This window comes from Pollicipes pollicipes, unplaced genomic scaffold, assembly GCF_011947565.3.
Source record: "Pollicipes pollicipes isolate AB1234 unplaced genomic scaffold, Ppol_2.1 Scaffold_3447;HRSCAF=4054_pilon_pilon_pilon, whole genome shotgun sequence".
In the NCBI taxonomy this organism is placed as follows: domain Eukaryota; kingdom Metazoa; phylum Arthropoda; class Thecostraca; order Pollicipedomorpha; family Pollicipedidae; genus Pollicipes; species Pollicipes pollicipes.
The window spans coordinates 1,785,238-1,808,301 of NW_023596297.1; the positions used below are offsets into that span (position 1 = coordinate 1,785,238).

The 23,064-nt window shown below is 60.6% G+C and overlaps 2 protein-coding genes across 5 annotated transcripts; one reads left to right on the top strand and one right to left on the bottom strand.

The window, feature by feature from the left end:
• Positions 1–636: 636 nt before the first annotated feature.
• On the top strand, positions 637–12,774 carry LOC119091965 (gamma-tubulin complex component 2-like). The gene is given in 16 exon segments (XM_037214903.1): positions 637–708; positions 1,202–1,324; positions 2,472–2,623; positions 3,016–3,144; positions 3,338–3,508; positions 3,900–4,074; positions 5,124–5,274; positions 5,673–5,797; positions 6,201–6,223; positions 6,225–6,330; positions 6,782–6,953; positions 7,368–7,542; positions 8,349–8,492; positions 9,012–9,107; positions 10,832–10,989; positions 11,334–12,774. Coding segments are annotated over 16 exon segments (2,070 nt in total). The 5' UTR covers positions 637–641; the 3' UTR covers positions 11,437–12,774.
• Positions 12,775–12,995: 221 nt separating this feature from the next.
• Positions 12,996–21,433, bottom strand: LOC119091966 (outer dense fiber protein 3). Of its 4 annotated transcripts, none has more exons than XM_037214905.1 (7): positions 21,339–21,433; positions 20,349–20,427; positions 17,352–17,461; positions 16,591–16,695; positions 15,920–16,090; positions 14,259–14,497; positions 12,996–13,498 (listed from the first exon to the last, which is right to left on the bottom strand). In XM_037214905.1, coding segments are annotated over exons 2-7 (732 nt in total). In that variant the 5' UTR covers positions 20,351–20,427; positions 21,339–21,433; the 3' UTR covers positions 12,996–13,393. The 4 variants fall into 4 exon arrangements, with proteins under 4 accessions (XP_037070800.1, XP_037070799.1, XP_037070801.1 ...); XM_037214904.1 differs by having other exon boundaries at positions 21,328–21,424; XM_037214906.1 differs by lacking the exon at positions 20,349–20,427 and having other exon boundaries at positions 21,328–21,424.
• Positions 21,434–23,064: the final 1,631 nt, after the last annotated feature.

The following is a 23,064-nucleotide window of genomic DNA, read 5'->3' on the forward strand; positions in this document are numbered from 1 at the left end:
CGGGTGCTGGTGCTGCTGTCCCGTCGTCCGGCGCCGCCGGACACGGCCGTGGCGGCCGCCTCGTCCGCCTCCTCAGTGGCCTCGGAGCCGCGGCCCCGCAGTCTGGTGGACCTGACTGGCGTCACCGAGGTCAGTGCACTCCACACGGCCGATGTTACCTGGTCAGTGTGGCTCTGGGGCAGAGGTGTGGCTGACTGCCTGCACCAAGGTCAGCACGCTCCACCCGGCCGGCATCACCGGGTCAGGTGTGGCCACGGGGCGGAGGTGTGGCTGACTGTAGTCACCGGGACCGTGATTGTTCTGTTGCATTACCACAACGGACCTGCGACCTGCGTTACCTGTGTCGCTCTGTCGCGTCAGCAGACTGGTGACCTGTGCCTTAGGATTCCATATGGCCTCACTGACCATGCGGCGTCGGCTGACGTTTAGCCCGCATGACCTCCAGCTGACCAGTGACATGCCTGACCTGCACTGAGCGTGTGCGCGGTCGACAGCTGAAGGAGGCGCTGCAGCGTGTGGTGGGCCCGCCGGAGCGCGAGGCGCCGCCGGCCGCCTCGCTGGCGGCGCGGCTGCAGCAGTCGGCCGGGCCGCGGCAGCCGCCGCCGCCGCCGCTGCCAGACTGGCTCAGCGAGCGGCCGTACATGACCCGCGGTCTGGTCACGGCCGGCGAGCCGCCGCCCCGACTCGGGCCCGCGCTCGCGCCGCTCGGTACGCATCGGCAGCGCTGGTACCGGCGCCGCCTGCCGCGGCTGTTTACAGCGGCGCGGAGTGGGCCGCGGTACGCCCTGTGTATGGCTCTCCTGCTGCTCCGTCGAGCCTGGCTCAAGTTTGTTTCAACTTGGTTTTAAGTGGCATTTCGTGCATGCCTCGTGTTTCATACGATGGTTCAGAGATTCATGCTTTCACGTTGTGTGTCGCATTTTGGGGCTTTGCTTGCGGACCCATTTCTCGTAATTCTCGTGACACGAGTAAGTTGCGCGTGTTACTTCTGCGAAAGGTTTTTCTCTAGTCGCACTGCGTTGCCTATGTCCGGAAACGTCTGAACGCGTCCGCTAGGTCCCTCACGAGCTCAGCAGCGGCTGCACCGACCCCGGCGATGGTTAGTGTCCTGCCGGCGGACGGCCCGCCGCCCCGGCCGCCGCGCCGGACGCCGCCGGCCTTGTGCTGGGTCCGTTCGCTGACAAGGGCCGCCTGTCCTCAGGTGACCTGCCCGTCACCACCCAGGAGGCCACCGTGATCGAGGACGTGCTGTTCTGCCTGTCGGCCATCGACGGCGAGTACGTCACCGTGTCGCACGGAGACTGCCGCATCGACGACACGATAGGTAGGCGAGCGCCGTCGGCACGGAGGGCCGGGGTGGAGGTGCGAGCGTGGGGTCGTCGCCGCCGCCCGGCCTCGCCGAAACGTTTGCCAGTGGAGGCGGTGCCCGGGCGGCAATGTCATGCGAGACTTGCTGTGTTTGCACTCTTTGGCGGGCGCTCGGTCTGCTCCGGTGTCCATGTGTGTTTGGTGGGTACGTTTGGTTTTATCCAGCAAAGGTTTTGTGGGGCTATGGCGATGCGCCCTATGTAGCGACGTGTGGTTCGTCTCGCGTGCATGAAGCGGTCCTTGGTTGAAAGGCAGTAACGTACCAGTTGTTCGAAGATAACAACCCCACGATCTGAATGAGCATTCGATGCGCCATAAAGGCCACACCATCAAATCAGCAGCCTCATCTGTCATAACTACTCCCCGGCTTGTGAGCACGGCATACATCCTCTTTCCTGCCAAGCTGCCTTCCGGCCTCACCTCCCCCGCCTCCCCGTCTCCCCGTCTCACCCCCAGCCTCTCTGCCTCCCCGTCTTCCCGTCTTACCTCCCTCGCCGAGCCGCCTCCCGTCTCACCCTCCTCCCTCCCCGCCGAGCCGTCTGCCCGTCTCACCTCCCCCACCGAGCCGTCTCCCCGTCTCACCTCCTTTGCCGAGCAGCCTTCCCGTCTCACCTCCCTTGCCGAGCCGTCTCCCGGTCTCACCTCCCCGCCGAGCCGTCTCCCGTCTCATCTCCCCCACCGAGTCGTTTGCCCGTCTCACCTACTCCGCCGAGCCGTCTCCCGTCTCACCTCCCCCGCCGAGCCGTCCCCCGTCTCACCTCCTTTGCCGAGCAGCCTTCCCGTCTCACCTCCCTTGCCGAGCCGTCTCCCGGTCTCACCTCCCCGCCGAGCCGTCTCCCGTCTCACCTCCCCCACCGAGTCGTTTGCCCGTCTCACCTACTCCGCCGAGCCGTCTCCCGTCTCACCTCCCCCACCGAGTCGTTTGCCCGTCTCACCTACTCCGCCGAGCCGTCTCCCGTCTCACTTCCCCCGCCGAGCCGTTTCCCCGTCTCACCTCCCTGCCGAGCCGTCTCCCCGTCTCACCTCCCCCGCCGAGCCGTCTCCCCGTCTCACCTCCCCTGCCGAGCCGTCTCCCCGTCTCACCTCCGCCGCCGCCGCCGCAGACCCGGCGCTTCAGGAGACCGTGCGCCAGATCAGCCCGCTGTTCGGCCACTTCGCCAGCGTGATGGCGTTCGTCGAGGAGACGACGTTCGCGCCCGGCCAGGTGGTGCAGGCGCTGGGCGCCGCCGTGCGCAGCCACATCAAGAACTACCTGGTACGGCGCGGCCGTCGGGAGTGGCGCGTCGCCGCGTCTGGGCTGGACGCTCGTGCTCACACGCGTGGCTCACGCACGTCGCAAACCGTGTGATGCGAACGTGGTGTTACGTTCGCCGTGCGCACTGCTGATCAGGTTGCTTTCTGTGCAGCCTGGATGTGTTGGAGCACCTGGCTCGTGGATTGCACCTGCACCCGCCGTCTCGCAGTCTCAATCGAGTGTTAAATCGCGCCGCTCAGGAGCACGGCTTTTCTAGCAGGTCGTGGAGGGAAGGTTTATCGCGCGCGGGAGGCACACCGCACCAGCCGCCGCGCCCCAGCGACCAGCTTGCCTCGCGTCGTGACCCTCGGGCTAGAGGCCGCCGGCCGACCCTGTCCTGCGCTCGTCCGCAGGTGCTGATCGCCCAGCTGGAGACGCAGCAGCGGGCGGGTGAGCTCACAGCGCAGCGGCTCTGGTTCTACCTGCAGCCCAGCCTGCGCACCATGGAGATACTAGCTGACGTCACCGACACTGTGTACCAGGTGCGCGAGACGACCTGGCCGGCCCGGTCACGGCGCGCGGCGCCTCCCTGGGCTGGGCCCCGCTCTCCTGGGGTAGAGCGCCGGGCAGGGGCGTGCAGAGACGCTCACCAGCAGTGTCGGGGGTTTCGGAGTTGAGCTCGACAATCTGTGGGTATGCGCTTCTGTAGCGTCCGCTGTGTCCGTCTGCGCGCAGCACGGTCTGCAGAGCGGCCAGATCCTGAGTCTGCTGCACGAGCGCTGCCTGACGGGCGACGAGCGCACGCAGCAGCTGTGTCTGCACCTCGTTCAGGCGGCCGCCGTGCCCTACATGAAGATCTTGGAGAACTGGATCTACAAGGGCACCATCTCCGACCCGCACCGCGAGGTGAGGTCCGCCGCTGGAGGGCGCGCGCGGCGCCCGCTCGCCGTCTGGCACCCATGGCACTGACGTGTCGAACGCTCTGCGCGGTGTCTGTGCGTAAGCCGTGGGGCGATGTGTTTGTTGCAACGTACTTTCTGGCGTTCTTTTGTAGCGTCTGGTGTTTATAGCATGGCGACCACTATGGTTTTGTGACAGCGGTGTTTTCGACGTTCATGGTGGTTTTCATCAAGGGCCTCGAGATCCAGACTTGGATGTTATGTACCGGTGCGAGCCAACTCCAGTTTCCAAACTGACAACGTGCTGGCGTAAGCGTGGCGGCGGACAGCACCCCAGCGTGTCGTGTTCATCGTCACGAGATCCACGACCATGACCGCCCTCCCCCCCCCGCGCTCAGTTTCTGGTGGAGGACAACGAGGTGTCGGGCGGCGAGCAGCTGAACGTCGACTACAGCGACGACTACTGGGAGAAGCGGTACACGATCGCGCCGCAGAAGATCCCCACCTTCCTGGCCAAGGTGGCCGACCGGCTGCTGCGCACCGGCAAATACCTGAACGTCATCCGGCAGTGCGGTGAGGTCGGCGGCGGGGCAGGCGCCGGTGGGGGCGGCGTGCCGGCTGAGGTCAGGGGGCGGGGTGGGCGCGGCGTGTCGGCCGAGGTGGGGCAGGCACTGTTGGCGCGGTGTGCCAACTGACGTGGGTAGAGGAGCGGGTGCGGCGTGCCGGTTCCGGTGGGGGAGCGGGACGCGGCGCGGCGTGCCGCCCGAGGTGGGGAACCGGCTGGCGCTGGGCTGCCAGCGACGATGTGCAGCATCTGACGCTCCGGTGGTGGCGGTGTGGGCATGACCGCCGAATCGGTTGGCTTGGGTGCATTCGTTGTGTTCTGAGGAGAACAGACGAGAGCATGGCATGCTACTGCCCACCGTGATCAGGCTAGAGCCTGGCGTCGAAGTGCATGCGTTTGAACGGATCAACATTTGATAACGTCCCACGACCGTTGTCAAAATGGCTGCGTTAATCAGTATCCAAGATCGTTCTGATGGGGCTGTCAGTTGTTCTAAATGGATTTCAGATGCGTGGACAGAGTGACGAAATTCATGAATAGTCACCACTTTTAAGCTCATACTAACGGCCTTGCAGTGTTTGAAAAAAAGGAAAAACTCTGCAACCTTTGGAGGCTTGAGTACCGTGCCCGCTAAGAATGGTGCATGCAAACTCGCAGACCACAACCCCAGCCCGCAGGACTGCCACGCGTGCGCCGGCGCGGCCCCCTTGTGTCACGGCTGTGTCCTCGTGCGCGGCAGACGAGAGCCTGCGCCGTTCCCCCTGTTGACGGCTGTGTCCCGGCGCGCGGCAGACGAGAGCTTGCGCCGTTCCCCGTATTGACGGCTGTGTCCCGGCACGCGGCAGACTAGAGCCTGCGCCGTTCTCCGTATTGACGGCTGTGTCGTCGTGCGCGGCAGACGAGAGCCTGCGCCGTTCCCCGTGTTGACGGTTGTGTTCCGGCGCGCGGCAGACGAGAGCCTGCGCCGTTCCCCGTGTTGACGGCTGTGTCCCGGCGCGCGGCAGACGAGAGCCTGCGCCGTTCCCCGTATTGACGGCTGTGTCTCGCCGCGGGGCAGACGAGAGCTTGCGCTGTCCAGTGGCGCCCAGTCTGGTGTACTCGCCGCGCGAGAAGCACTATGTGAACGCCATCGACTGCGCCTACGCGTACTCGAGCAAGACGCTGCTGCGCCTGCTCATGGAGGACAAGGACCTGATGGGCCGCCTGAGGTCAGTGCCGGGGAGCCGGACGCGGGCGCGGGCGCGGGCGCGGGCGCGGGTACGCTGGTGACCCACCGGTGGGGCTAGAGACCGGGGGACCGGAGAACGGTCCCGGCCGCTGGTGCGTGGCGGCGTGATTTTAGCGCCCTGGGTATTTAGCAGCTTCGTCTGGCGCGTGACGGCTGGTGTCTGCGGTGCTCTGGCTGCCAATGGGCTCGCGTTTATCGTGTGAAGTTGGCCATCCATCAGCGTATTAGAAGAATGCTGTTGTTTTGCACAGCATGGTTTGAAGGGGTTCTGCCGACAGTTTGCGTGATGCTTGTTCGAAAGCGTCTGCACGTTGGAATAGACGGGTTTTAGGCACGGTCAGAGCACAGTGAGCTGACGTGATGGCACTCTGCTTCCAGGTCCGTGAAGCACTACTACCTGATGGACCAGGGCGACTTTGTGGTGCAGTTCATGGACCTGTGTGAGCCGGAGCTGCAGAAGAACATCAACGACATTGTCCCCACGCGGCTGGAGAACCTGCTGGGTAATGACGGACCGTTCTGAGCACCGTTCGCTCTGACGACAGTCAAAGCTGATCTCACCTGATGGCCCAGTGACCTTTTTCGTCACAGGATAGCTGCGTTGTACACACATTCTGTCTCGCGTCTGTGCAGTATGTTGGGTCTTTATGGCTCTGAGATCGGTTTCTTAGGGTCGGGTCTGGGTCGGCAGCGTGGCGTCCCTTTCTACTCGTAAAGATTTACTTATTTCTACTCCGTGACCCTCGATATCGATCAATGAGTTTCGCGGTTATTCAGACACGTCACGTTGCCACCTGTCTTGGTGCTGGCCGGTCGCGCACGAGCGCCACGGGACGTTTCGCTCGTGCTTACCGCCTCGTTCGGAGGCGGCGGCGCTTTGGCTGCTGACCTGGCCGCCGCCCGCAGACCTGGCGCTGCGCACCTCGGCAGGCCAACTCGGACCCGTACAAGGACGACCTGCGGCCCGAGCTGCTCGGCTACGACCTCATGACGCAGATGATGAAGATCCTCTCCATCGAGACGTACGAGGAGAAAGGTAACAACCGCGCGACGGCGCTCGTCAACGCAGACGGCTGGACAGTCATAATGATTGGAAATGGCGTGGTGGAGCCTGCCGTGTTTTGGTGGTCAGTCTTCGAGGCAGGTGGCACTTCATGCTTCGTGAATCCTCCTGGCACGCCGTTTCGGTTTTGTTTTAGTGTGTTTGTTAAGACGAGACTGTTAAGCAACCTGCTCGCGTCGATAAGTGGTTCCTTTGCAGATGGCTGCATGTGCATGGAGCTAAATTGTGAGGCAGAAGACTGCTCTGTTCATTCTTTTCCGAGACTGCTATTTTCATTCCGTCTCATTTCAAGGGATGCCACTCAGACCCAGCCTTCCACTCGCCCCACTACACGTAACATCTGTGCCCCACCTTTCCTCTCGTTCCGCCCGCCCTCGCGCTCTGCAGCTGCCCCGTCGTGGTACACCCCCTTCCCCTGCGGCAGAGCACTGGGCGCCGGCTGAGCGGCTGACCATCAGCGGCCTGGAGGCGTTCACCTTCGGCAGCGCCGTCACCTGGCCCGTCTCGCTGGTGCTCAACCGCAAGGCGCTCGCCTGCTACCAGATGATCTTCCGCCACCTCTTCTACTGCAAGCACGTCGAGCGCCAGCTGTGCCAGTCAGTCGCCAGGGACGGGATGTGTGGGAGGGAGCGCAGGGGGAGAGGCGCGAAGCGTGGCGCGTCGTCCTGCGCGCAGTGGCAGCTGCGGGGCTTGTGATGAGGGGGTGTGAAGGTGGAGCGTAGTGGGCGTGGTGTGGGATGTGCGTGATTGCGGGCGATGGGCCAGATGTCAAGTATTTGTGTGGTGCCATTGCTGTGGAGTGTCAGGTCCTTTGACTATGAACGAAGGGCGCCACTTGTCTGGATGGGCGCGCCGCAGCAGGGGCGTCTTTAGTTCCACCGTGTTGCTCTTGGCATGCTTGGCATGGCTCACCGCCACCACCCCGCCGTCACATCCTGGCGTCGCCCCTGCGCGCGCGGCCCAGACATCTCCCCGCCGTCTGCGGCTGACGCGGTCACGCACCGCCGCAGGCTCTGGCTCTCCAACAAGGTGGTGAAGCAGTTCGGGGCGGGCGGCGACCGCGGCTACGCGCCGGCCTTCGCCCTGCGCCAGCGCATGCTCACCTCGGTGCAGAACCTGCTCTATTACATGACCAGCGAGGTGCTGGAGCCCGGCTGGCAGGTGTTCATCGCCAAGATGCAGCAGGTGAGGCTCACACGGCGACAAAGGTGTGTCCGCATGGTGACGGCTGGCGCCGTGGGCTGGACTGACGTCCTGTTGTTCTGGTGCCGTGGGCTGGCCTGACGTTCTGCTGTTCTGGTGCCGTGGGCTGGCCTGGTGTTCTGCTGCTCTGGTGCCGTGGGCTGCCCCGATGTTCTGCTGCTCTGGTGCCGTGGGCTGGTCTGACGTCCTGATGCTCTGGTGCCGTGGGCTGGTCGGACGTCCCGCTGTTGTGGTGCCGTGGGCTGGCCTGGTGTTCTGCTGCTCTGGTGCCGTGGGCTGGCCTGACGTCCTGCTGGACGTTCTGCTGCTCTGGTGCCGTGGGCTGGCCTGATGCTCTGCTGCTCATCTCTGATGTTTCCATTTCGTAGGCGCCTTTTCTTAGTTTTCGAAACGGTCTTCATGTTTGCTTTCCTCCATTCTTTGCGTGCACGCTAAATCAGTTTTCGTTTCCATTTTTGCAACGTGTCTGGCTACTTGTGACAGAAACTATGAAATTACGACCAAAAACTATCTTGCTTTCATGTTGTCTTATCTCTAGTGTAGATACTTCATTAGGGTGTAACCGGCTGACTTGTCAGCCTGAAATGTCACCTTCCGCCCGTTTAAGTCGGTGACCTCGAACAAGTCAGCCTCGAACAGTCAGCATACAAGGACCAATTCAGTGTAGAATCAGTGCAGACGGGCTATCGTCGGCACCTCGCCAAGACCCGACCCGACCGGACATCTCCCTGGCTGCGCTGCCGCCGTGTGCCGTCCGCTGGAGCTGACCGTCGCCGCCCTGGCCGCAGGTGACCAACGTGGACGAGGTGCTGATGCTGCACACGGATCTGCTGAACGGCTGCATGCGCGACTGCATGCTGACGCGGCCGGAGCTGCTGCGCACCGTCTCCCGGCTGCTGGCCGTCTGCGTCGCCTTCGTCCGCTTCCTGCAGGTGAGGCGACTGGAGAGGCGGTGACGTCCTCTCCCCGGCCCCGCCGGCGGCGGTGGGCGGGGGTGTGCTGGGCCACGGGCGGGATCGGTGGTCGGCCACGGTCGCGGCGCTGCCGGGCTGTAGCTCACCCGTCGCGCCCGCCGCAGCTCCGGTGCGGATCGGGCGGGTTCGTCAGGTCGTGACGGGGAGGTGTTGTGTGGTGTACACACCCCTGGCTCGACTCCAGGCGTTGTGGAGATGGCGATGAGGCGTGTGTGGGCCGAGTGTGTGCTGCCAAAACTCCCGGGTGATGGCGGCCCGGAGTTTCTGAGGTGCTTTTGCGTGCGTGCTGCACCGCGTGACGCGCGTGCCTTGATCCCGCTCCTCCATGTCGTGTCGCCGCTGGCGAGTGACACTGCGGCGTTCCGTGGCCGTGGATCAGCACAAGCCGGCCACGATGTGTCGAGGGAGTGTGTGTGTGTGGGGGGAGGGGGGGGGGTCTGTGCGGCGCCGCCGTCTGAGCGCTGTCTGGCGACGCAGCGCGCCCGCCGGCACTATGTGGACGCCGAGCTGAGCAGCATGCTGGCCGGGCCGGCGGCGCGCGCCCCGTCGGCCGAACGGCTCCCCGGCAGTGCGGTGAGTCGGCTGCCGCCGCCGCCGCCGCCGCCGCCGACCGGCGCATGCCCGCCCGGTCGGAACGCCGGCGGCTGTGAGCGGGCGCCCCGAGAGCCGCGGTGGACGCGCCCCAGTGACGTCACGTGATCAGACGTGCTGCCAGCCTGAGGGGCGCGCCTCGGCTCCCACCCGCTGAGCGCCGCGGGTTGGACCTGAAGCCGGTCCGAGCGCGTCAGATCCGTGTTGACCCTGCTGCACGTTGAGTAGCCAGCCTGCCCGCGCGGCCCTGTATATTGTCCTGCGTGCGTGGAGAGTCGGGAATGGATGCCCGCGTGCGGTGCGTGCCCCCACCGCCGGCCACCGCAGACCCAGAGCATGAGGCCTGCGGCGGCCAGCAGCACGGCCGTCGTTAGCTGCCACCAGCCGGCTGAGCCGGCCGCTCCGGCGGCAGCCCGCGCCCTGCCTGGACGCCGTGTGTGGCGCTGCGGCATGGTTGTTTTTTCGAGGGAATGACGACAAGACGTGCAGGAGTGTCCTCACTGAGGTGCGGATCGGACTGTACCTCGACCGGTCCGCAAGCGCGGTGGTCAGGCTCCGGCCGCGTAGGAACGGCCAGGTGCTTGATGATCTGTGCGTAGGGACGGATGCGTATGCTGGTATGCAGGTGTTGATGTATTTGGGCGTATGCAAGCACCGCATGGTAAGCCGCCTTTTCCAAGCTAGCTACAGGGCTTTGATGAGTGACCGAGCTATCGTTAACGTGTTAGCGCGGTAGTTTGGATGCTGTTTCGGCTGATCGTGCACGCTTTTGTACAGTTGCAATGAAACGGTCGCGCGTGTTGAGAAAACGTGCTCATTCGTTAAGTTATTATCTATCTGTTTCTCACGAGCGATTCTTTAACATCATGCTGAATGATGGACGGTTGCTGGGGTCCCTTTTAACTGCATTAACGTCGTTTCTTGTGCAACGATGCCTCTGCATTATTCACGAATTTCAGTCTGATTTACGTATGCTCATCACTCCCGCTTGCGGTACCTGCTTCTCCCTCCACCCTCTCACTGTCGCAAGCCATTCCGTCGCGCTGCTCATCCGTCCGTGGGTTTTCCGGCCGGCTGAACATCCTCGCATGCTCCCCTGCGCCTGCCGTCTGCACCGCGCAGCTGTGGGTCCGGGGCCGGGTGGCCATGTCCGCACGCACGCGCGCTGCATATTCATGGCGCGCGGTATGGCCGGCACGGGCCGACCTGTGTGCGTGCGGGGCTCGGGCGCCCATCGTCGCAGGATCGGCGGGTCAGCACCGCACCGCAGGCGGGTGTGGGGCCGGGCTGAGGGCGGTGGGCGCTGCACGCGTGCGCCCGCAGCCAGGGGGGGGCAGTGGTTCGCTGTATCGGTCGCGCGCGCGTGGCAGACAATGTGCGTGTGCGGGGTGTACCGGCGCCAGCGCCGGCCGTCGCCATCGGCACCACGCGCGTGTCCGCGCCGTCTGAGACGGAGCACTCGGCTGGCGTCTCCGCTGTCCACTGTCAGCCGGCGCCCGGACCTCGGCCGCCGCGCCTGCAGCCATGCTCAGGGCGTCCGTGGCTAACGACCCCACGTGGACCGGCGCTGGCAGTGCTCGCAGCCGGCCGGCGCGGCCAGCACAGTGCGCTCCCGCGGCGGCCGCCTGTCGAGCCGGCCCGCGGCCCCCGCTCCCCCGCCCTCTATCCCCTGCGGGACCGGTGACGAGCTCTGTCGCCGTCGGCAGTCTCCCGAGCCGCGTGACGCCTCCGAGAGCGGCACCTTCGAGAGCCGCGTGGCCGAGATGGACGCTCAGTTCACCGGCGTGCTGATCACCCTGCTGGACAGCATCTCCGACTTTGGCCGCGAGAACTACAACGCCAAGCTCATCAGCATCCTGTACAGGTACGCGGCCCCTCGACCGAGCTTTGAGCCACCTTGCTGTGTGGGGCGTTTGCTTTATGCCAGTTTTATAACTGATGCGTCTTTTCACGTGTCCGCGCATCATGCATGATGAGCTGTGGACGCAAGATGACCTCAGGGGTCAGCGCGCCTGAAGGCCCCGTCCGACAACGCATCCGATGAACTCTGTGGTCATCACCTCGCCACGCGCTATGCTGCAGCACTGTGGTTCGAAGGTTTTGTGCGGGCTGTACAGTCGGCTGGGGTCGCGACGGCCCGCTGCCAGTCGTGCCGAGGCCTGTCCGAAACCGGCGGGTGGTTGCCTCACCGCGCCTCGTCCGCTCCAGGCTCGACTTCAACGGCTTCTACACGGAGCGGCTGGAGCAGAGGGCCGGCGCCCGCTCCGACGGCGCCAGCACCCCGTCCCAGTCCCAGTCCGGACTGCTGTGATGTCGCCGATCCGACGGCGAAAGCAGTCAGTCCCAGTCCGGACCGCTGTGATGTCACTGGGCTGCCGGCGCCAGCACCTCGTCCCAGTCCGGACTGCTGTGACGTAGCTGATCCGACGGCGGAGGCAACCCGTTCCAGTCACGGTCGGACTGCTGTGACGTCATTGAGCCGACGGGGACAGCAGTCCGTCCCAGCCTCAGTCTGGACTGTTGTAACGTCACTGATTTGGAGGGCCAGCGCCCGCTGACGGCGGCGGGTCCGTCAGTCGCGGTCCGCACCGATGGAATGCCATCGATCCCAGCACAGCGTGCCGTAAGTGACCTCTGAATGCGGCTAGTGCTCCCAGCAGCTCGCCAAGCTTCTGTGGCGTCAATGAAGGCGCTGAGTGTCAAATGCTGAACTGATTCAGCTGCAGCGTCAAAGAATGCGACGTGTGATAGACGACTGTGGATGAGGTGACGACGTCCTAGTGCTGATCAGTGGTTGGTGGTGCTCGGATGAAAAATACCATCGAGGAGAACGCAACGCGATGGAACCGAGACAGCAACAAGGAAGCCGGTCTTTACTTCCCACCACTGGGTTTAGGTTTCGGTCAGTTCTGACGTCATTGTCACAAGCTGCCCTGGTGGAAGGGTTCTGGACTGATTCGTTCGTGCCCCTAGTGGGGCGTCTCGCACCGTCTCATTCCTGACCAGACGGTCTCGTGTGACGTCACTGACCTCCGGATGGGTTAGCGCTCGCTTGGACAGCCGTGGGAGCGTGGAGATAACCCGTACAAACGCGGGGGACGCCGCACTACGCCGCCGTCCCCACTGCGGCATGGTCTTCCACTAGCGTGCGTCCTGACGCCTCGGCGGATCGTGTCGCTACACCGTTGCGGCGGGGTGCCCGCCCGTGCGGACCTGGACTGAGCCGGCTGCCGGAGCGATGGCTCACCCCAACGCCGTGCGACGGCGCGCGACGCCAGCGTGCCGTCGCGCCGCGCCACTGTGGCGGTGTCCTGTGATGGGCGGCGGTAGCGGCGCAGGTCCCGCGAATTCCTCCCAATGCATTTCGCCGGCGGTTTGTCGCCGGTTGTTTTTCCGGCGAGCTGTCGCGGCTCCACGGAATGTGTGCGCGGTGTGCGCCCCAGCAGCTGGGCGAATGGCTTGTGCTGTTGCTGCCGTTTACGGGCGGGTATTTAATCGTCTCTGAAGCGTGCCATAGCTTTAGGTCTCCGTGGAACAACGCTCACCGGAACTAACGTGTGGTGCGTGTCGAAACGGTGTCTGTAGTACGACGTGCCTGCAAGATGTATTAACAAAGACAATGCTGTTCGCTGAGATGCGAAGACTGCGAGTGCGTTATGCGTGGACGGAGCATTCGAGGGAAAGATTGGAAGGAAAACAAGTTGAAGGGAAAGGTTTGCTGCCGGCTATGTACGCATGGTTCGCAGACAGGCTGGAAGCCGGGCGACGCCAGGTAATGAAGCGTGGGGTCCTAGCTACTGACTGCACTTCGAGGTCTGGATGGGGAGCGTGCCACAGCGTATTTGTCAAATCATCAAAGAACCAAGCGTATATAGAAGTACGAGTGTTCTGTATTGCCAAGCGTGGAGGAGTATTGACGTCACTCAGCAAAGTGCAGCGCATAGTTTTACCCAAGCCGAAAGGCAACAGCCCTTACTCTCAGTGACATCAGTGTTACTGTGATCACGGAGCGTTTCCGCTGACGCTAAACTGCAGTGTAAGCCACCTCTGCAGACCACCAGACGAGTGACCATCGGTCCGTAACACGGCGAGGGAAACCTCATCCATTAATGTAGACGGTGGCGGAGGTCTGAGACCACCGCCGCGGCAGTAGGGGATATCACATTCGAATGTGTCGGACGGCGTCGAGACACGTGGACCGGCGCGTCGCTGCGGTCGCCGTGATGTTGCGGGCTGCGAGCTCAGCACCGCGGCGCAGCGACGGGGCGCTAGTTGCGGGAGGGAATGTCGTCGTTCGAGGCGGAGCTGAACTTGCCCAGGTACGGCGAGTGCTTCAGGCCGAATGTGAACTGCGGCTCCCGTCTCCTCACCACCTGGAACGATGGCGGGGATGAGGCGTTCGCTGCCGAGTTTAGGTGGGTCCAACTGCGCGCATTGCGCCACACATGCGCCGCGAATGTCATCATACGATGTGGGTCGTAGCAGCGCGCAACAGTTGGGTTGCAAGTGGGGTTTCAGCACCATACGCCTGCTTTTGTTCAACTTTACTCACCGTGTGTTTGTGAATTCATGTCGGTTTAAAGACGTGCTGGAGACGAACGGCTAGGGCAATGCTGCCGTTTGCGTACTAAACATCGACGCACACGGCTGTCCAGCACACATACGCATGAATCCTATGGGTAGACCCGGGATCCCATAGGATTCGATGTCAGTGAGATCTTGGGATCAGATCCTGGAGTTTTGGGGGCTCCAGGCACGTCTGCTGGTCAGCTCCAAGTCCCAGAATGGTATCTCCCATAAGGCCATTTTATGGCTCATTTCGGAAGCGGCCTAAATGGCAGCCAAGCACGTGACCGACGTGAGTGGCATGGCAGAAACACGTGACATGAGTAGATAGCATGCTACACCCACTCCGCAACACCCATATTTTCGAACTTCCCTGTCAAGACCTTCATCAAGATCGTATCGCCATAAGTAGTCTGGCGCGGCTACACCAATCCAACCTTGCCCTGCAGCCTGCAGGCGTGCAGTCCTCGGCATACGCTGACTGTCTCGCAGGCCGCGCATGGGGTCATCCCCCCCCCCCCCCCGCTCCGCTGCACCTACCCGTGCCCCTCCGCCGGCCCCACTGACCGTGTCGTGCAGCCGGTAGGCGGCCGGGCCCGGCTTCTGCGTGTGGTCAGACGGCGGCACGGTGCGCTGGCGCAGCGAGAAGGCCGGACTGCGCGGCTGCAGCGCCGCCGTCCGGCCCGACTCGTACTGGCCCGGCGCCGGGAACGCCGCCCGCTCATCGGTCGGCTCGCGCCCCCGGCCCTGGATCGTGAAGCGCGGCGCGTCGCCCAGCAGCTCGCGCACCGTGTACGAGTTGGGCGCTGGGGGAGAGAGAAACGGGGATGTCGCTGGCGTCTCAGTGGGCGTTGTTGAACAGAAGCAGGGGCGTCACTTAGAAGAACAAAATGCGAGCAAGAATTTTGATTTGCCATGTTGTGCTGGGAATGCATCGCAAATGCCTTGGCAGCATATATTATACATATATATATATATATATATATATATATATATATATATATATATATGTACATTTTACCCATAGATTCCGTGCCATTTGTTGTTCGCGGCAACCCAGACGACAGGCATTCTGCATGACGTCACATAGAATATTTGCCAGACGCGAAGACTCTTCCTGCGACTTGATCGGAATAAGACAGAGATGGCGCGACAGGTTCAATTATAAACAGGCCAATTTGCGCGCTCAGAACCGATCACGAGTGATGAAAATGTGTTTTATACGTGACAACATATATATATATATATATATATATATATATATATATATATATATATATATACATAGGGTGCATTCGCAACACACCAAAAATGTTCTATTATAAGTGGGGTCACATAGAATCTTTCCCTGGCATGTTCGCAGTGCGGCTCGTTTTTTTACATCTTCGTAACCGGTCGTGATAATGGCTGCGCGTGCAGACACAAGATTTTGGGTGCAGGTACTTTGAGCGCCAAGAATGGGAACTGCAAATTATGCTCTTTGTCACGTAAAAAATAAATTGTCATCACTCGTTGTCGGTCCTGAGCACGCAAATTGGCCTGTTTATAATTGAACCTGTCGCACCATTTCTGTCTTATTCCGGTCGAGTCGCAGGAAGAGATTCTGTGCGCCTGGCAAAGAATCTATCTGGCGTCATGTCGAATGTCTGTCGTCTGGGTTGCCACGGACACCAAACGGCGCAGAATCTATGGGGTATGACGTCATGAATGACGTCGGCAGCATATATTCCGCGCCGTCTGGATCACTGCGAATGCATCGGTGATTATTAAAAGGGGTTCGGGCACCTCCAGCAGCAGTGACGGCACTGGAGAGATAGCAGTTGGATCATCCATCTGACATGCGGGGGACAAGGGACAGACAGGGCGCCCCGGCCATACGCCGAAACTGTGTGGAGAGTGGTCTCACTTGTCTACTATTACGAAACAGCAGACCAGATGATAAGAGGACCGGGCTCGCGATCAGGTATTCAAAAGGAGGCGATTAGAGAAGTCTACGAGCACAGGGAGCAATCCTGCCTCACTGCTGCCCAATGAGCCCAACTGGCAAAGCTGGAACCCACAAATTCCTTCGGCAAATGTCTTATAGCTGCCCGGAAAGTTCGCACGAAAGACAAGTCCGGATGCTACACAATCGTGCCTATAGAGCGTCCGAGAGTTCAGCCCATCACCACTGCCACACACCAGGTCACACAGCTGACCCCTCAGGTCACATGTCCCGGCTGCCTGACCTGGCACACCGGTGGCCTTCTTCGAGTCGAGCCGCTGACCGAAGCTGTAGCGGGGCGAGCTGGCGGCCAGCGCGTGCGTGTCCACCCGGTACTCTCCGGGCGCTGGGGTCACCTCGGGCCGACGCACCCGCGCCCGACCGGCCATGCTCCGCGCGGGGGTCACGTCCTTGCCTGCGGGCAACGGGGCCACTTCAGCGGACGGGACGGGACGGTACGCAGGGTAGTGCCGCGCAGCGTCGGCAGGGGTGCTAACCACTGCAGATGAGGTGTGCATCACGGGGCGTCATGGTGAGAACTGAGGTCGCGTATCAGGTTTAACAGTGCAGTAGTGTGGCGGTGATAGTGCACACCAGCAACCGTTTCAACAAGTGCTTCTAATCGGACGAAGCTGCCACACGCCACGTCTCAGCACGCGACGCTGGCCGTCAAGCTGTCGCTTGCGTCTCTTTCGCAACAGCCGGTCGGCGCATGCCTGTCCGTGCTGACGGGCAATTGGTCTCCGTTCATGGCCGGCGTGTTTTTACTGACGCCCGCCCCAACGCCGTCCCGCATCACCATTCGCTATCTCATGACGCCCGGCCGGCCAGTCGGCCTCCGCGTCGGGGCGCCATCGAGCGGCGTCCGCCGGGTCAGCTGCGCGCCGGTCGGCCGCCCGGCGTCGCGTGACGTACCTTTGTTGGTCAGCTGGCGGGTGTTGTACTCGTTGGGCGCCGGACTCGGGTTCAGACTGCGCACCTCGTGTCGGCTGGCGATGGTGAAGGCGGGCGATTCGCGGCCTGACCAGAGCAGCAGGTAGTGCGCCGGTAACGAGGCCCGCTCCACACGACAATGGCAGCTGATAGCTTCGATCAGCTTTTGACTCTCGGGAATTTGACCAGTCATCAAAATCAAGGTGATCTTCCATCATTAAAATAGAGGTCCTTCATGTATCACTGATAAGTTGTGGGCAGTCTGACGAGCATCATTCAGATTCTCTCCGCTTCAGAAATACGAGGCGCCGTTTTCGCTTACGGCACATGTGACACTAGTTTCGCCCCCCCCCCCCCCCCAAGCCACCTGACCGTAAGCCAGCTGGTCCGGCCGGACTTCACGCCTTAGTTTTCCCACCAGCGCTGCAGCAAACTTGTTGAATGGTACCTATGCTACCTGCGCGAAGTAGGCTCCGGATATCTTTACCTCCGCAACGCCGAACTGGCGGGCCTTCAGCTGCGCCGCGCGCGCCCAGCCCTCGTGTGATTCTGTTGGACACACCCGCCCCACACGCGAGGTTCCTTCAAACCAGCCAGTGGCCCACGCAATGCTGCCCAGCCAGCCCGGGACACGCGTGACCGTGCGTGCCTCGCCGACCACGAGCTCTATCGCTTCTCCAGAGTCGGCGGGGACGCACTGAGCCCTGCTCACTGAGCCGCGTCGCCGTGACGCCCGAGCGTACCCAGCGTGGAAGGCAGGTTGGCGCAGCCGGGCCCGGGCGTCTGGAACTCGGCAGCGATTGGTCCGCGCGGGCGGGTTGGCGTCCACGTGCCGCGCACCATGGCCGCCGTCCTGCCGAAACACACAGCCGTGATGAGACGCTACCGGGTGTCAAAGCTCTGACCGGGAGTTCAGTAGACCTCGGTCGGACGCGCGTCACGCGCAGCCCGGCGGCGGAACTAACCCCGACCGTCGTGGGCGCGTCCGTGGGGGTTTGTCGTCTCTGGGTTCCCCGTCGATGGGATCCGGAATGAGTGGAGTCGGTGCTGCAGTTCACCCCACCTCCAAGCTTAACGGCTCAGATCTCGTCCGGGCGGGCGGGATCCCGGATCCCATTCAGGTGGGATGACGTCCGGGTGGATGGGATCCCAGATCTCATTCAGGTGCGATCCCGTCCGAGTGGGTGGGATGCTGGATCCCATTTAGGTGGGATCCCGTCCGGGTGGGCGAGTAGGATGATGCGGGTCCAGTGAGTGCCTCAGAGTGGGACGACCCGCACTCTTGCGCAGCTGTCTGGACGGGCGCCCCGGCCCGCCTCGGCTTCCGCCTGGGCAGAGAGGTGAGGACGGCACCCGCTGCTGAGGACGGCTGCGGCGGCTGCCCTTCGGTGCCCAACCGCCTCGAACTTAGTCTGCACAGCAGATGGGACCGGCGGAGACTGCGCGACACCCTCCGGCGTTCAACCGCCTCGGACCCCGCCTGGGTGGGCGGCGCTGGCCAGGCCCCCGACGCAGACTGCAGTGGTCCCCTCAGACGTTTTACCGCCTCGGACCTCGTCCGGGTGGGCGGCGCTGGCCAGGCCCCCCGGCGCAGACTGCCGTGGTCCCCTCGGGGGTTTAACCGCCTCGGACCCCGTCCGGGTGGGCGGTGCGGGCCGGGGTCCCGGCGCAGACTGCAGTGGTCCCCTCGGGCTTTTAACCGCCTCGGACCCCGTCCGGGTGGGTGGCGCGAGCCGGGGTCGATGCACAGGCCGGCGTGGTCGATGCCGTCGCCGCCCCACTTGTGTCGGAACGCGTCGCCGCTCATCGACTCTGGGTTCACCGGCCCAAGGAGGTCGGCGGCTGGCCATCGACGGCGGCGTGGCGCGGCATGTCCAGACGAACGTGGCGCGGCATGTTCAGACTTGATGGGTCCGACGACGCCCGGCCCATCTCGCGGTTGCGTGGAGGCACGCTCGCTTCTGAAGACGTCGTCTGTCGGCTCGGCCAGGCTGAGTGCGTGTCTCTTTTTCGGGGTGGGAGTCCATCACACGATGTAACGCGAGGTAACTAATTTTACCCCGTTTTTGCTTTCAACCGCGCCGGTGCACTGTCGAGCAGTATGCCGTGAATACGGGTCCAGAACCTCATGTCCACGAAACAACGCACGGATTGAGCCACGTGCGTTCACACGTGTGAGAAGCGTCTGCACCGATATTACAGCGCTGTCCGTCATAAAACTTCATTCATGTGGCGGACATGCTCTAGCACGCCGCTTCGCTGTGGTTACACACACTGTGCTGTACTCCAAGTACTTGCTCAAGCTGGAAGAGCGATAGGTTCCCAGCGCATAGCCAGAGGCCAGGCATCGATTAATTTCACCCGTCCAGCGGGGCTGTGATTACTAGCCGTCTCGAGAAAAGACTTAACAAACACCTTCGCCGACGCTCCTTGACCCCTGCTTTACGAACTGTAATGAGGGGCTCGACGGTGGCCGGTCCCAAGCGACGGGCTTGCCTCACCTGGCGGGTTGAATGTACCGAATGGCAGACGGAAACAGCGCGTCGCTGAATACAGTAACACATCGCGGCATATTCTACATGAGCAAGCGTGTAAAGCCGTCGTTGTATGTCTAAGCCAGAGCAGCAGCAACGGCGGGGGCATTACCAGCACATCATCCCGCATTCACTACTGTGGCTGAAACAGACGCTTTGACAAGGACGCGCTTTGGCATGATTGGAGAGTGAGGCGTAGCTGACATGACTCGCAGGAGAGTGAGAGCGTGCCGGGCAGAGTGCAGCTGCCTACCCATCCGCTCCGAGCGACACTCGAATGTAGAATGTGGGGCGGGTAAGTGAAAGGGAGCCCCGGAAAACTACGCGGCGTTATCGGCATTCACAGCGTGCATACCAACTAGTCCCAGGTGACTGGATGGTTATTTTCCACCGCGCTTTACGGCTCTCTTTGTTGCTTGTACCTAATTACTAAGCTGTTGCGTACCATGGGCTGCCAGGCAATCGGTGGAGCTGATCAAAACAAACATCCTGTAGGCCTGGTGGGGTGGCGTGCGCTTGAAGCACACGATCAGGGACTACTTGGGTCGACGGGATTGCAGTAAAGGCATACTGCAGATTATAGAGGTCGTTCACTACGAGCCTTCAAGGTAGGACTTAAACAAGATATGTGCCAGACGCACTGTGATTATTATGCGCCAAGGCAAGATGCATCTATTTGTTTTGCTATGCCGAATGCACTTGTGTTTGCATGAGTGCCCTGCGTGTTTTCCTGCGAACTTCTTCATGATGTCCACTCGAGCTCAAGGAAAGCCACAAATTTGGACGGGCTTGTTTTTTATTGTTTAATGCAATATAACACAACACAGCATGGTGCCGCTGTTGGTTGTGGATCGTCTGTTAGGACCTTTCTGACGTCTGTGCTAGTCTGCAAACAGCTTGGTGGTTTATTGAGCAAACCGCATTTTGTTTTAATCTCGAATTGGATGGAGATGCAACTAAGCATGACATTTTCCACACTTAAATCAATGTTGATGCCCAGCAGTCTTGTGAGGGCCACCGGATAGCTCACGTAAAACCACAGCACATTGTTGTCAATGAACATTGATGCGAGCGACTTTGCTGGATCAATCTCGGTTAACGCGGTAGAAGTAGTGCATTAAGGACCCGTCCTTATGTATAGGACTGTGTCGTAGCGGCACAAAACTGACATCGTATTTATGTTGACACAGTGACACACTGACTTACATGCCGACGGTGTTCCATGAGTGGGTGTAACCTGTGACATCGCGCAGGTTCTCATGCCGACGGTGTTCCTGGGTGTAACCTGTGTCATCGCGCCCCAGTGAGCGCAGACTCCGCCCCATTGTCACCAGAACTAACGACGGTACAGCAACGATACGAACAATACTGTATGATGTGAGTCAAACCGATAAAATCGCGTGACTATAAAGTTTGTTAAAACCGTAATGAAGTCTAAAAAGTATTTTCGAAAAACCTCCTTCACTGGGTGCATTTGACAAAGATCGAGCTTCCGTGACCTTATTTACTCATACGTTAGAGTCTTATCAGTGCTCATCAGAGCAAACATAGCCGCAGGAAAATTCTCGCGAACGTATTCCTAGGACAGATGCATATTGTCGGATGCCTGAATACGAACTGTGATAGTCATGACCTCAGCAAAAAGGGTACTACCCGCGACCTATGAAAGATGGGGTATTTCGTTTGTTGATACTCGATTGCCGTAACTTCCTAAATCACGCGCCACCTGGCTCGAAAGGTAGTGCAGAACTCAATGACGTCCCACGCTCACCTCGCTGCCGAAAGTTTCCGTGATTGACATGACCACATAATGCTAGCATGATGATGACCACATGCGTTCTGCGATCTGGGCACTCCGCATTTAGACACCACCGTTTCTAAACGGGTTTAAGCAAGGTCAGTGAGGCACTTTATATATATATATATATATATATATATATATATATATATTATACAAGCCATCGCAATGAAAACGATGATGCAGTCAGTCGTACAGGATCGACTATGCCAACAACGAATGCATGGGAGCAACGTAAAGATTATCGATGACAACATTCACACGTTTGAATAAAAAAGCGGCTGAGCCAATAATATTTCACGCAAAATAACAAAAACAATCAAATATGCATAACATGCCATCCACATACAAACGCCCAGGTCCCAGGATGACCGTTCGACAACCCACCTCTAACTCACGTCGGGCTCTCGGGACGCCTCCGGTCCCGGGACACCAGCCAGCGGCAGCGCCGTGTCTCGCCGCCGCCGCGTGCTCCCCAGCCGGGTCCGGCGGCCGACTGACTCGGCCTGGGCAGCGCCGCCGGCCCGCCGCGCTGGCCGCTCGCCGCCGTCTGCCCGCAGGCAGCCCGACCTGGATCGATCCCGACCGGTGACGGCGCGGACGACGGTGTCACGCGCCGGGCCGGCACCGGCGAGCGAGCCAGGGAGGACACTGGCTGGTTAGAAGTCAGCCGGAATCGAGGCTGTCGCGACCGGGCGCTTCAACGACCCTCAAGGATGCGGGGTTCCCGTAGCGGTCATCACAGCCGGCTGGGGCTGCTGGTGATGGTACGGCCTCAACGATGTCTCCTGGCAGCCGTACAAACGGGCCAGAACTTATGCCTATCTTGCCAACCGTTACCGCACATTCAACTGGCATAATTGCTTGGCGTCCAGTTAATACGCGTAAAGCACTGCATACGATATCCTATGCAGCGAACTACGAATGTTTCGACCTCCCCACGGTAGTCATGCGAGGTAATTGAAGTATATTCGTATAATTTTACTCCCAGGGCAAGATTATTTTCTAATGAGCATCTGAGTGTAACCCCGTGCCGACAGGAGACGCTGATAGTTTATTTGCATATGGTTCACGGGATTTGTTGTGCTGATATACGAGTTGTTCGAAATTATCCAAACCGGCTGGTCCGAAACAGCCTTGGCGACATGCGTGTGGGAATAAGGCGGCTTTCCGACCAGTTCATCTACCGGCATTGCCTACGGAATTACGGTCTACAGGGCTGTTCACAAGTCCATACACAGTAATTAACCACAAATCGCTTGAAATAGGCGCTGAGCAGCACACCAACTGCGGTCATTACGTTATTCATTCCGCCACACCACCTTCTGTATACCGTGTTACTACCACGGGCAAAACCATCCGTGGTTAAAGTCCGTTTGAGCGACGAACGAGCCGGAGTTGATCGTTTCGGAACAATCATCCATGACGACTGTTAATGCGCTGTTTTCTCCGCCGCAGCCAGGTACGTCGTTAGCCACCATTAAGCAGCCTCCAGGACCAGACGCCATGCGATGCTGCGCCTACCAGCCTCTGCCCGGACCTTGTTCTCACACAGACAATGAGGGCCAATCCGCAGCTGAGTGACCTTTCGGCGGTTGACAAACGAGATCATTCGCCGGCACGTAAATAATAAGCACTCGGAACGGGTGGTGCAAGAGTGATGCGAACATACATGACATCTGTCGCCGCCTAAGTGGAGGTAACCAGGCCATTGATCATTACAGTTTTCGCTCACCGTAGTGTGTTTCGAAACCTCTTGTGTACGCAAGAAAGCAGCGGAGAAGACCCTTAGAATACGGTAGAGACGAGGGGAGCAGGTATGTAAGCCAGATAAAATGGTTTTGATGAAGCGCATTTCTCTCTTAACAGGGATTGAAGACAGCTGGTGTTGTTCGCATGTCTCAACGTGCAATTTCAGATTTCACGGACGATATCCCAGCGAGAATTTGTCGGAAGCAGTGCCAGTCCGACCACCAGTCAGTTCGGACACCCAGTCAACTTTGAAGTAAACTCAGCCTCCCAACACCACCAACTTGAGCTAGGGTGTGGATGTTTCCTAGTCAAAAGAAGGAAAACGTGTGGTAAGCGGTTATTGCTGTTTTCCAGATCCAACAAGGGAGGCAA